A 14,019-nucleotide genomic window follows, 5' to 3' on the forward strand; every position below is an offset into this window, starting at 1 on the left:
GCCACTTGTTTGGATCAGAAGAAAAGACTAAGATTTTGTGTCATCTTGCACGGGGACCCGTGTTAAGCGAGTGAGACTTGTTACAAGATAGGATGTCAGAAATCTGACCCATAGATCTATACAGCAATTTGCTGATCATACATTGTAGCGGCTGTGAACAGGGTGTTTTTGGATGGTTTTATTGGGGTATTGCATGCAGCTATCTGTCCCAAAGTGAGTGACCCATTTTACTGCAGCATTGTGGTTCAACCTCGTAAAGGGCAGGGCAGTTCTCTAGAGTATGGTGTAAAATAATATCAAAATGATAACATATCCAGGTGTAAATTAGTCATTGGCTGTTGTCATTATGTATACTGATTTATATATACATGTAGGTATGCTTGGAGTTTAACAGGTACTTAACAACATTTCACTCATATGGCGACAACACAGACGACACTGACTCAGCTTTTTTCCACAGCTGGCAAAATAAGTAATAACCTGTTCATTTCACAGGAGGATTGTCTTCGCCTCCAAGGGAGAGCTTCTAGGCCAATGGAACTGCGAGTTCACTTACACCTGGGTTGATCTCAAGGAACCCCCCAGGGTCATCTCCAAGGGCATTGAGGTTGTCCTGAAGGTGGGTGTTGTCCAATAATGGAGTCTCATAAAAGTCCTTTTTTTCTTTGATAAACAAAACGTTTCCTGCTTGTGCAACATCATGACGACAGTTATGTAGTGTTTGATATGAAGTTTTCACATGACGACAGTTATGTAGTGTTTGATATGAAGTTTTCACATGACTACAGTTATGTAGTGTTTGATATGGAGTTCTCACATGACGACAGTTATGTAGTGTTTGATATGAAGTTTTCACATGACTACAGTTATGTAGTGTTTGATATGGAGTTCTCACATGACGACAGTTATGTAGTGTTTGATATGAAGTTTTCACATGACTACAGTTATGTAGTGTTTGATATGGAGTTCTCACATGACGACAGTTATGTAGTGTTTGATATGAAGTTTTCACATGACAACAGTTATGTAGTGTTTGATATGAAGTTTTCACATGACCACAGTCATGTAGTGTTTGATATGAAGTTTTCACATGACGACAGTTATGTAGTGTTTGATATGAAGTTTTCACATGACGACAGTTATGTAGTGTTTGATATGAAGTTTTCACATGACGACAGTTATGTAGTGTTTGATATGAAGTTTTCACATGACGACAGTTATGTAGTGTTTGATATGAAATCTTCGAGAAAGATTACGTTGCAAAAAAAACAAATCTCAAAAAAAATATGGACTGTTTGTAAATTACTCATATTGGAAGTTTCATGAGGTTCATTGTGAAAGACCCTGAGGTTCATTGCGAAAGACCAGAAGTTCGCTGTGTTGTTTTATTTGGATGCAAACAGATTTATGCGAACTAACCGAGGCTAAAAGACTGAGCACGTGAGCTGTTGCATTAATGATGGAAACAATGTGGCAATATTCTGCATGTTTTTGCCCTTTGTAGGATAAGGAGAAGAAGAAGTTTTTGTTTGGAGGCAGCTCATCCAAGAAAGAAATACACATCACTGACAAGAAGACCGCAGAGGTAAGATCTGTTTATTTAGAGGAGAAAAAACAATTGTTAAATGGAATGGCAGCAACTATGGGTCATAAAGGCTGAAGTGCCGAAGTGTTTACCATTTGCAGACCACCACTCATGTCTTCCTCGTCAGAAATGGCATAAACTCAAGTGTAGTCTATTCGATGTTGGTGTCTCTTGAAGAGCTGTCCTTTGTACCTTATAGATATGAAAGATATGGCAACCTTTCATTTAATCATAAATAGCATGTGTACATGCTGTCTTTCTCTATGAAAGAGAGTTCCATCCAGACAACAAGACTGACCGCTATCCTTTTATGTTCTTTCAGTGGATCGTTGAGAAAATCCATGAACAGATGGAGAGGGGGCGTTGAGTTTGCCTCAGCCTGACCCGAATCTTCAACCCCCACGTCACCTCAAACAGGATAAAAGCCAGCTTCTCTCTGTAGCCAAGTTATGCAAATTATGGTTAAATTCGGCTTTTTTGTGGATTATTTTTTGAGGGAGTGTCAAGTGTTAAAATTTAACTACAAATATGATATCGTCTGTTGTATGATATCGGTATAATTTACTGTTTGGAATGGCATATTTCTGGGCTTACTAAGGCAGCTTTGATACTCTTCTGACTGCACTCATCGTTTTCTCTGGGATAAAAATATTGTGATCACATAGAAAGATGAAAGTGTGATAAAATATAAAAATGATGTCATGGAGAGTTGAGGTGAATGTCCGTGATACTCGCTTCTGCTGAGTTGGAAATGGTGAAGACATGAACGTATAAAGTCAAACCCGGCGGATTTAAAGACAAAAAAATGTTTTGAACTGTTGAATATACCTGCTTGTGTATTTATGTACATTTGTGGGGAATAATTATATATGTATGAAGCATGTTGGATATATGAATGATAAATTTTCTTGCTGTTATGTACGATATCTTATTACATATGTGGGTAGTGTGTTTTCTTGCTGGTGTGTAGAACTAGAGGAATCAGTAGAGATGTAGAAATAGTTGTTGTGTGACGTAGGAGGTATTGATGGCAACATTGTTGCTCTTATAGTGTCTTATATATGGTTCTTAAATCCCTGTAGCGAACCTGTAGATCTATAAAGGACTGGTTCGTCGGTACATCCTAACTGACTAGTCACTGTGGCCACAGACCGCTGCAGTGACTACACTCCATGGGTACATGAAGACTGCTGGGGAAATAACAGAATGGCAGAAGCCTGCTTTAAGTGTACCAGAAGTTGACTAGTAGTGGGCCACTACATGTAGCATACCCCTCAGAAGTTACAATGACTGTCTGGGATATCCTGTGTAGCATGTGTTTCGTAGTCGTGTTCATGAATATATGCATGTAACCCTTTTCAGGGCTCCCAACATAATATGTTTTTTTTCGTTTTTTTTTTTCAAATTTACAAAATTGATGAAGAAAAAAGAATTGATAGAAAAATATTTTTTCAAAGTCTATCTGTTTGTAGATTAATTCTATATGCAAACAAAGAAATGATTGGAAAAAAATAAGAATGTTCTGACGTTGTACAATGACATTTAAAAATAGACTATTTTCACTGATTAATTTAAGAATGTTTATTGGTGTTACGAATATCGCGGGGTAAATCTTTTTCTATTTTACATTTTGTGCAATTTTGAGTAAGTTTAGTCATGCATAACATATGACTGTCACCGCTGAAGGAAGAATTTGGTCAATATTGGCTTCCTTTTTTCTTTGTCAGGGGCCTCAATGAAGTTTTTGGTTATAATTGGACTGTGATATGAACAGTTGTTGTTGTAACTCTAGCTTTGTTGTGGGGTTCATAGTACCTGTGACTATGACTGCAAAGGAAGGTTCGATTAATAAAAAATGCTCTTCCGGTTTATACAATGGGTTGTTTAACTGTAGCTTTACTGTTTCTTTAGCGCTGTAACTTATGTTTCTCCCCACCCCTGGGGGTGAGTATGTTAAGGATTTGCTTTTAATCGTTTACAATGCCTTTTCGCGACTGTAGCTTTGTTGTTGTTGTTGTTGTTTTTTTTTAGATAGTAGAGTAAAACCCCAGTTGAACCTCTTGTGACTAAAATTACAAATTCGCATATGTTTATTACCACAGAATTGCTTTGTATCACGTATCAACAGTCTGCTCTGCGCGTAGAATTAGAACTGGATTAACAGTTGTTCAGTATCATACAAAATGTGCAATAGTTTGTAGCCTTGTAGCATGTAACTGTACGTTCTGTCGAACTTGTCGAAGAGGTTGTCCCAATGACGTACATGTATTTGTAACAGTGAGTTGAAATTTTGACTTGAGAGAATATATAAAACCGTGTGTAACATGTGTAAATTTGCTTTGCCAGAGAGCTACATTTATTGTTACTGATCATGCTTGACTAAACAGAAGATTATGGTATATAAGACTGAGTACAGATTTGCTACAGTATCTTGTGTTGGCTCCGTGGAATCTAATGCTATCAGTCTGATATGTCAATACTTGTACAACACTGACAATCAACATTTGATCCTCTATTCATTTGTTCCGGTTTGTCTTTTCATCTTTTTATGTGACAAGATACATGTACCCACACCTTCCTGTGGTATGGTTACAAGCTCTCTGCCTCGTACTCATCCTTCCCGACCCCCAAGTACTTTGGAGAGTTGATAACTGGGGCAAAATCTTAAGCCAGTGTGTGTTGAAGACGAAAAGAGAAAAAATACCATTTATCAAATGTACGTTTCAAATACCTATAGAGGGAATGTATGTGAACTTTGACACAAATAAATCTTCCAGATCTCTGCTTTTATTACTGCTCGTTGCTGTTTAAGTTTTTTGAAAATTGTTTTTTGATCTTAGTAAGAATTTATCTTTTACCATACCGACTATTGGAGGTTTAATCTAAAAGCCTGCGTCCGTCATAACTGTAACCGCAACCGGTGACCACTGAGGTAGACCCTGGCGATTGCGTCATCACTCCAGCAGTTTTGACCGACTGCCACAAAGTGAAGCAAGAGACTTTCTATGTAACGGGCTTAGAACCTGTATCAGTAACATTTATTAGGGGTCCGTGCCTATTAAAATAGCTCTGATTGTCGGTGCATGGAAGTGCGCTGCTTTTGTACATTATTGCATTTGATAAGATTATTATTCTCAGCAAAACTGTGAGCGTTTCTAGCGAATACGGTGGGTCAGAAATTCACGAGACTAGAGATGTTTTAGGGAAGGCCGTGAAGTTGTGCACCTTAACTTTTGGAAAGATTCATTCACGTGACTTGGTGGCCATTTTGAATTTTAAAGAAAACTGTAAGACTCGTCGTCTCCAGAACCACTGAAGCAGTATAATAGAGAACTTACATCTAGGCCTTCTCTTTGGGCGGTGTGAGTTAACATATGTCGCTACACTTGATTTGTCAGTGAAGTCGTGGGTTCTGCCTGGTTTCCTCCCACCATATTGCTGGCGGCCGTCATCTAAGTGAGGTATTTACTGCCTGGTTTCCTCCCACCACATTGCTGGCGGCTGTCATCTAAGTGAGGTATTTACTTGAGTACGGCGTAAAACGCCAGCCAAATCAATGGCCAGTGGAGTCGTGGGCTCTGCCTGGTTTCCTCCCACCATATTGCTAGCGGCCGTCATCTAAGTGAGGTATTAACTTGAATACGGCGTATAACGCCAGCCAAATCAATGGCCAGTGAAGTCGTGGGCTCTGCCTGGTTTCCTCCCACCATATTGCTAGCGGCCGTCATCTAAGTGAGGTATTAACTTGACTACGGCGTATAACGCTAGCCAAATCAATGGCCAGTGGAGTCGTGGGCTCTGCCTGGTTTCCTCCCACTATAGTTTCCTCGGGCCGCCGTCATCTAAATGAAATACATGTATACTTGAGTACGGCGTAAAACGCCAGTCAGATCAATGGTCAGTGAGAATGCCCAAGAGCCTTATACATCACATCCCATTATTCGAAGATTTTAAGCATTTACGGGATTCAAGGCCCACCATGATTCCGAAGTGTCTACTTGGCACGTGACTTGGCACGACCAACAACAAACTTACGAAATATATATATTCTCGAACAATGTTACCCGAACGTCGCACTAAAAGTTAAGTGGATATTTAAATACTTTCTTCTTGAAATATGTTGTCTATTCTTAAGAATGTTCGTCTCGGGCCGTATGTTGAAAGCTCTGCCAGCAACTGCGCGATGTGGTGGATTCTTCCGCCCTCTGCCTGAAATTCTGAGTCAGTGAGTGATTGCTTGAGGTTTAACGTCGTAGTTAACAATTTTTCAGTCATGTGACGACCAAGGAGTCCTTAAAGTGTATGTAATGTGCCTCCTTGTTGCACGACGGATTTCCACCGCTCTTTTATCTAGTGCTGCTTCAGTGAGACGCGGTGCCGAAGGCAAGTAAGCAGCCTCGCCCGAGCCATTATACTGATACAGGTCAACCAGTCGTTCCCCTTCATGCTGAACGCCAAGCGAGGAAGCTGCAACTTCCTTTTTTTAAGACTGGATGTTGGATTACCAAAGTACACGAGCGGCAAGTTACGGCCAGTGAAGGAACGTGGCGAGACTGCATGTTGGATTACCAAAGTACACGAGCGGCAAGTTACGGCCAGTGAAGGAACGTGGCGAGACTGCATGTTGGATTACCAAAGTACACGAGCGGCAAGTTACGGCCAGTGAAGGAACGTGGCGAGACTGCATGTTGGATTACCAAAGTACACGAGCGGCAAGTTACGGCCAGTGAAGGAACGTGGCGAGACTGCATGTTGGATTACCAAAGTACACGAGCGGCAAGTTACGGCCAGTGAAGGAACGTGGCGAGACTGAATGTTGGATTACCAAAGTACACGAGCGGCAAGTTACGGCCAGTGAAGGAACGTGGCGAGACTGCATGTTGGATTACCAAAGTACACGAGCGGCAAGTTACGGCCAGTGAAGGAACGTGACGAGACTGCATGTTGGATTACCAAAGTACACGAGCGGCAAGTTACGGCCAGTGAAGGAACGTGGCGAGACTGCATGTTGGATTACCAAAGTACACGAGCGGCAAGTTACGGCCAGTGAAGGAACGTGGCGAGACTGCATGTTGGATTACCAAAGTACACGAGCGGCAAGTTACGGCCAGTGAAGGAACGTGGCGAGACTGCATGTTGGATTACCAAAGTTACTCGAGCGGCAAGTTACGGCCAGTAAAGGAACGTGGCGAGACTGAATGTTGGATTACCAAAGTACACGAGCGGCAAGTTACGGCCAATGAAGGAACGTGGCGGAACTGCATGTTGGATTACCAAAGTACACGAGCGGCAAGTTACGGCCAATGAAGGAACGTGGCGAGACTGAATGTTGGATTACCAAAGTACTCGAGCGGTAAGTTACGGCCTGTTCTCCGACCAAGCAGGTATATGTGAAGTGATGTTTGCGTGCTAGATTTTTCGTGCTGGATTTTGCGTGTTGGATTTTGCGTGCTGGATTTATTAATACATCTGGTATTGAAGTATTCAGATTAGAGAACAGGGCGTTACGGAAGGCTGAAAAATGTTTCCAAAAGTTACGTCCCTTGTTCTTTGCTTGCAGGTTTGTACATTCACCGAAGATGGACTTTGTCTCGGTATGGTATGCCTGGAAAATAATCAAGTTGAGAAAGTTTTCAGGACCAAACCAGCGACTTCATTTGCATGGGTGCTGTGTCTGTAGTCAATGGCAGACACCAGCCACACAACTGCACTTTGATTAAATAAAAGTCTGACTAACAACTCTTACCACGGGCCTTTATTTAATTTGTTCTAGGTAATAGGTGTCGATTTTTGCAGGCTGGAGGAGAGAAAAACTGTCCTGGTGAGTGAGTGAGTGAGTGCTTTGGGTTTAACGTCGTAGTTCACAATTTTTCAGTCATATGACGACGAAGGAATCCTTAGAATGCATGTAATGTGCCTTCTTGTTGCAGAACGGATTTCCACTGCTCTTTTATTTAGTGCTGCTTCAGTGAGACGCGGTACCGAAAGCAAGTAAGCATCCTCGCCCGAGCCATTATACTGATACAGGTCAACCAGTAGTTGCACTATCCCCTTCATGCTGAACGCCAAGCGAGGAAGCTGCAACTTCCTCTTTTTAAAGTCTTAGGGGGGCCTCCGTGGCTCAGTTGGTTAGCGCGCTAGTGCAGTGGGAAGGTCTTGCAGCAACCTGCGGATGGTCGTGGGTTTCTCCCGGGCTGTCCCCGGTTTTCACCCCCCATAATGCTGACCGGCGTCGTATGGCGTAAAACACCAATCAAATAAATAAATAAACGGAATACATGGACTACTAAGATTATTTGATACCAAGGAGGATGGTTGAGGTACCGCTGTCAGTTAGGGTGTGAACTCACTGTTTGACGGTATGCTTTATAACAGCTCATTTCTTCGCTTCGTGGACAAGTGGTTTTGATACCAGGTTTTTAATCGCGATAGCACACAAGGTATGACTTCAATTCCGGCATTGGGCGTGGAATTGTGAATTTGTACACAGTCGCCCGAAGCCAGTCCGTAATATATATATATATATATATATATATATATATATATATATATATATATATATATATATATATATATATATATATATATATATATATATATATATATATATTACGGTATATGGTGAGCATTAGGAATAAAATGTGGTGTGACGTCATAGCGTTAATATGGCTCATATAGCCCATCATACTTTTCAAATATTTGAATGAATTTCAACACTGAATGAAAAATCAATGTATTTTACGCATACCTTTTAGTTGTGTGTATGATGAGCCTTATTTCATATTATATTTTTCTTTTACTTTAAACTCACGAAAAAACAAACTGATAGAATTAAATATGTCATGATCAATGTGGAATTGAAAAAGAAAAAGGAAGCAGTCCAGCGCTGATACTTTTGTTAGCCAAGACCTCGATACCTGAATCAGCAATCATACAAAAATTATTATGTGTCCGTATAAAAAGTATGAATAGGAGTAAAGAAGGAGTATGAAGGAGTAAAGTTATAAAACGATTTTCCATCACATTTGATTCTATCAGTTTGTTTCTTCGTGAGTTTAAAGTAAAAGAAAAATATAACATGAAATAAGGTTCATCATACACACAACTAAAAGGTATGCGTAAAATACGTTGATTATTCTTTCAGTGTTGAAATTCATTCAAATATTTGAAAACTATGATGGACTATATGAGCCATATTGACGCTATGACGTCACACCACATTTTATTCCTAATGCTCACCGGAAGGAAGGAATTTTGGGGAACATTATTCCAGTAATCTTTCACTCATGAGTAAATAGAGTTATTCTAACATTCAGTGTCGTTGTTAGAGTGGAGAAACCTTCCTGTGATATCAGAGTTCCTAATATCCGATAGTGTGGTCCATAAAGTCCACCTTAGAATTCAAATGTTTGAGCGCCTTTAACTCCTTTTACAAAAATCTAAAAAAATTAAATAAAAGTGTATTTATGCATGGTTTTAACTTGTCTATTTAGGGATGCCCACTTCGACTTTATATTCTGTTATTATAACATAATATTCTGTCACATTCAACATAATTTCCTAATTATTATTATTATTATATTAGTTAGTCTAATAGAATCTTTAAAGTTTATTAATATAATATGTTTGTCATATTTAACAGAACAATCAGCTGCAATAGCAAAATACATTCTAGCGTCACTCGACAACAGACTTTCTGCTAAATTAACAAATGATTTTGTTGAGTGTATCAGTATGGAAGGAAAGCATGGAGCCAATCTCTGTGAGAAAACGACCAGAACGTGTTTTGTTATCGTTATCTTATCCTTCCTTCTTATCCTCTGAGGGAATTTCTTTTCAAAGAAGAAACCACATTTGTAGAACAGCTTCCTGATCCTAGTGTTTGTAAGCTGTCTGGCAAATATCCTTTAGTTTCTTAAAGTATTTCAGAACACAACCCATCCTCCTATCGATGGCTTATTTAAATCTGTTGCCCAGAACAAAATCGTCGCGTGCTGGATTTCCGGTACAATTAAGACCAGTCAACCCTGTGTGACATTTATTTAGCTTTAGCCAAGAAATAGGCTTTTCCGCTCTATAAATCAAAAACACACAATTGACCAATCATAAGCAGTATTGTTGTAAATAGGTCAACCGGAACACACAGTTGACCAATCATGAGCAGTATTGTTGTAAATAGGCCAACGGGTATCCCACAAATTGGTTTTAAGCTGTTGGAAGATTGAACATTTGTAAACAATGTGTGGGACATACGGTTGACCTATTTGCAATAATACGGCTGTATTATTAATGAATGTCTATTTGTTTTGTGTAACAGAGCCTTCCGAAGAGGAAATCGGTGGAACGAAACTACCTGCGTTCCATAATCAAAAGTCATGCGAACTATATATATTCGTCGACGCCTCCCCTTTCTTCTGGACAATTTTTTTATCTCAGTCTATGGCATATATGAGTGGTAATACTATAATATTCGTTATTCTCGTTATTGTACCCTACTCATGACTGGGAAGATATTAGTTTGCGGAACCGTGTTTGACATTTCGCTTTACGGCACATCAGCTGTCAAAGTGTCTATTTCTTGTCATTTAAAAAAGCATCCGGTATTTCACACTAGAAAAAGTTTTAAAAAACAACATCGTTGTACACCTTTGCATGATGAGCGATTTTGTAGCATGGAGTACTCAAGGAAGGATGTGACATATTTTAGGTTAAGTCATTTTCACAACCTTTTCTTGACATACAAAGAGGTCAATCAGATAGATATGGCGGCACACAGCGAGTACCTCAAAACAGATGAGACGACTGAGATTTTGTGAAATATTATCCAATAAAGGTTGGTGCCAATGGTTTCAAAAATGTGGTGCCAATGTTTGCAAAAAGTTGGTGCGAATGGTTGCAAAGGTTGGTGCCAATGGTTGGGAAAGTTTGCTGCCAATGATTGCAAAAGGTTGGTGCCAATGATTGCAAAAGTTTGGTTCCAATGATTGCAAAAGTTTGATGCCAATGACTGCAAAAGGTTGGTGTCAATGGTTGCAATAGGTCGGTAAATGTCTGAGCCCAGGGCTGATTTATTTAATAGGATTTAGGTACCCTGATTGTTTATCGCATAGGCAGCGAACTGATAGGGTACCTAAATACACAGACAACGTCATAATCGGATGCTTAAGTCGTTCGGGCTAAGAATGACCTGCAGCCTCAGTCATCCTTAGACCGGCTATTAAAGCCCTCATTGCGTGGTTCAGACGGTTAAAACGCTGGCTCGCAATTGCCCAGTGATTTTATTTATTTCATTTCATTGGCGTTTACTTTATTTATTTATTGATTTGATTGGTGTTTTACGCCGCACTCAAAAATATTTGATTGATGTATAAGGCAAAATTTCACTTTTGCAGATCCCTGATAAACCCTCGACCGTGCGCGTGTTGCTGACAGTCCTTCCCACGTACGATTGGAGAGGAAGCCAGGGTGAGCTGAGCTTGAACTCACAGCAATAGCGTTGGTGAGAGACTGCTGTCATGCTATCATGCTGTGCTAGCACGTTAACGCCTTGCCTAAGAAAAGGTGCCAGTTTCAGACGGTTATCGTAGGCGTAATTCTTTGGAATTACTATTGTTACAGGTGCAGAAGATATATCTGTATATTTATTTGACTGATGTTTTACGTCGTATTTCATTTATACGACAGCCGTCAGCTTTATGGTGTGAGTAAAGCGGGTAAAACCCGGAGGAAACCCACGAAGGTCCGCATGTTGCTGCCAGATCTTCCCACATACGACCGGAGATGAAGCCAGCATGAATTGGAACTGAACTCACAGCGATCGAACTGGTGACAGGCTTCTGTGCTGCATTCGCACGCCAATCACTTGGTTAAGGACGCTCCTTTACCGAATGATGTCACTTGTTTCAATCCGGCTTCCTTTTCCATACTCTTGATACAGTTCAGATGAATAGCGAATGTTATTTGGTGATTTACCCGGATTTAGCTATCTATGCCATTGAGGTCTTTCATCCAACTACATCATCTGCGCGATTGTTGTTAGATTTATCGGTGTCGGAAACCAAACCGCAGTTAACTATCCCCCTGTGTCAGGCGTATAAGAGAATCTAACGAACGGGGGATGGATTCGACCTTACTATTTAGGGCCAGAGACGACAGCGATGTTCATGAACCCACTGACGGCACTCAGTGATCATACAAGCACGGGTGATGGATTCGACCTTACTATTTAGGGCCAGAGACGACAGCGATGTTCATGAACCCAGTGACGGCACTCAGTGATCATACAAGCACGGGGGATGGATTCGACCTTACTATTTAGGGCCAGAGACGACAACGATGTTCATGAACCCAGTGACGGCACTCATTGATCATACAAGCACGGGTGATGGATTCGACCTTACTATTTAGGGCCAGAGACGACAGCGATGTTCATGAACCCAGTGACGGCACTCATTGATCATACAAGCACGGGTGATGGATTCGACCTTACTATTTAGGGCCAGAGACGACAGCGATGTTCATGAACCCAGTGACGGCACTCAGTGATCATACAAGCACGGGGGATGGATTCGACCTTAATATTTAGGGCCAGAGACGACAGCGATGTTCATGAACCCAGTGACGGCATTCATTGATCATACAAGCACTGGTGATGGATTCGACCTTACTATTTAGGGCCAGAGACGACAGCGATGTTCATGAACCCACTGACGGCACTCAGTGATCATACAAGCACGGGGGATGGATTCGACCTTACTATTTAGGGCCAGAGACATCAGCGATGTTCATAAACCCAGTGACGGCACTCAGTGATCATACAAGCACGGGGGATGGATTCGACCTTACTATTTAGGGCTAGAGACGACAGCGATGTTCATGAACCCAGTGACGGCACTCATTGATCATACAAGCACGGGGGATGGATTCGACCTTACTATTTAGGGCTAGAGACGACAGCGATGTTCATGAACCCAGTGACGGCACTCAGTGATCATACAAGCACTGGTGATGGATTCGACCTTACTATTTAGGGCCAGAGACGACAGCGATGTTTATGAACCCACTGACGGCACTCAGTGATCATACAAGCACGGGGGATGGATTCGACCTTACTATTTAGGGCCAGAGACGACAGCAATGTTCATGAACCCAGTGACGGCACTCAGTGATCATACAAGCACGGGTGATGGATTCGACCTTACTATTTAGGGCCAGAGACGACAGCGATGTTCATGAACCCACTGACGGCACTCAGTGATCATACAAGCACGGGTGATGGATTCGACCTTACTATTTAGGGCCAGAGACGACAGCAATGTTCATAAACCCAGTGACGGCACTCAGTGATCATACAAGCACGGGTGATGGATTCGACCTTACTATTTAGGGCCAGAGACGACAGCGATGTTCATGAACCCAGTGACGGCACTCATTGATCATACAAGCACGGGGGATGGATTCGACCTTACTATTTAGGGCCAGAGACGACAACGATGTTCATGAACCCAGTGACGGCACTCAGTGATCATACAAGCACGGGGGATGGATTCGACCTTACTATTTAGGACCAGAGACGACAGCGATGTTCATGAACCCAGTGACGGCACTCATTGATCATACAAGCACGGGTGATGGATTCGACCTTACTATTTAGGGCCAGAGACGACAGCGATGTTCATGAACCCAGTGACGGCACTCAGTGATCATACAAGCACGGGTGATGGATTCGACCTTACTATTTAGAGCCAGAGACGACAGCGATGTTCATGAACCCAGTGACGGCACTCATTGATCATACAAGCACGGGGGATGGATTCGACCTTACTATTTAGGGCCAGAGACGACAGCGATGTTCATGAACCCACTGACGGCACTCAGTGATCATACAAGACTAAGCAGTAAACCCCAATTATTGCCATATGCTCAACACGGTTACCGCCTTCCTCCCAAAGTCATAAGTCATTTCGGCGCTGTAGCGTGGCGTCATTTCGGCGCTGTAGCGCGAGGAAATTTGTTAAAAAGCTTTGCTCTGAGATCAATCAGCAGAATGTTGTCCTTAAATCTCATTTCATTAGGCGAAGACACCGACATCCACACCATGAATAAGATCTATCAACAGAATAGATCGATTCCCTGGTCGATTTTCTGTAGACGACCAGTATCGTACTATACTCTGCGCGTAGCTTAGATACAAGTCTTTTGACATAAAACTTATCTAACAAATGGTGTATTTTTACAGTAAAGTTTATAGATGACAGATGTTACATTGCATTTGGTGTAAATGGACACCTCTTTTCTACCTGTAAATTGACCGGCCCGGTTAGCACAGTTGGTAGAGCGTCCGCTTCGGGAGCGGTAGATCCAGGATCAATCCTTGATCGAGTCACACCTAAGGCTTTAAAAGAGGAAGTTGTAACTTCCTCGCTTGGCGTTCA

The 14,019-nt window shown here is 41.6% G+C and overlaps 1 protein-coding gene across 6 annotated transcripts in view; it reads left to right on the forward strand.

The window, feature by feature from the left end:
* LOC135462817 (intermembrane lipid transfer protein VPS13C-like) overlaps window positions 1-4,375 on the forward strand; it is a 100,872-nt gene extending 96,497 nt beyond the window's left edge. For all 6 annotated transcript variants that reach the window (XM_064740091.1, XM_064740096.1, XM_064740093.1 and 3 more), the window contains 3 exons: window positions 496-619; window positions 1,505-1,585; window positions 1,908-4,375. In XM_064740091.1, the coding sequence (XP_064596161.1) occupies window positions 496-619; window positions 1,505-1,585; window positions 1,908-1,952 (250 nt within the window). In that variant the 3' untranslated portion in view covers window positions 1,953-4,375. The remainder of the gene's footprint in view (window positions 1-495; window positions 620-1,504; window positions 1,586-1,907) is intronic.
* Window positions 4,376-14,019: the final 9,644 nt, after the last annotated feature.

Source organism: Liolophura sinensis, chromosome 2 (assembly GCF_032854445.1).
Source record: "Liolophura sinensis isolate JHLJ2023 chromosome 2, CUHK_Ljap_v2, whole genome shotgun sequence".
Lineage (NCBI taxonomy): Eukaryota > Metazoa > Mollusca > Polyplacophora > Chitonida > Chitonidae > Liolophura > Liolophura sinensis.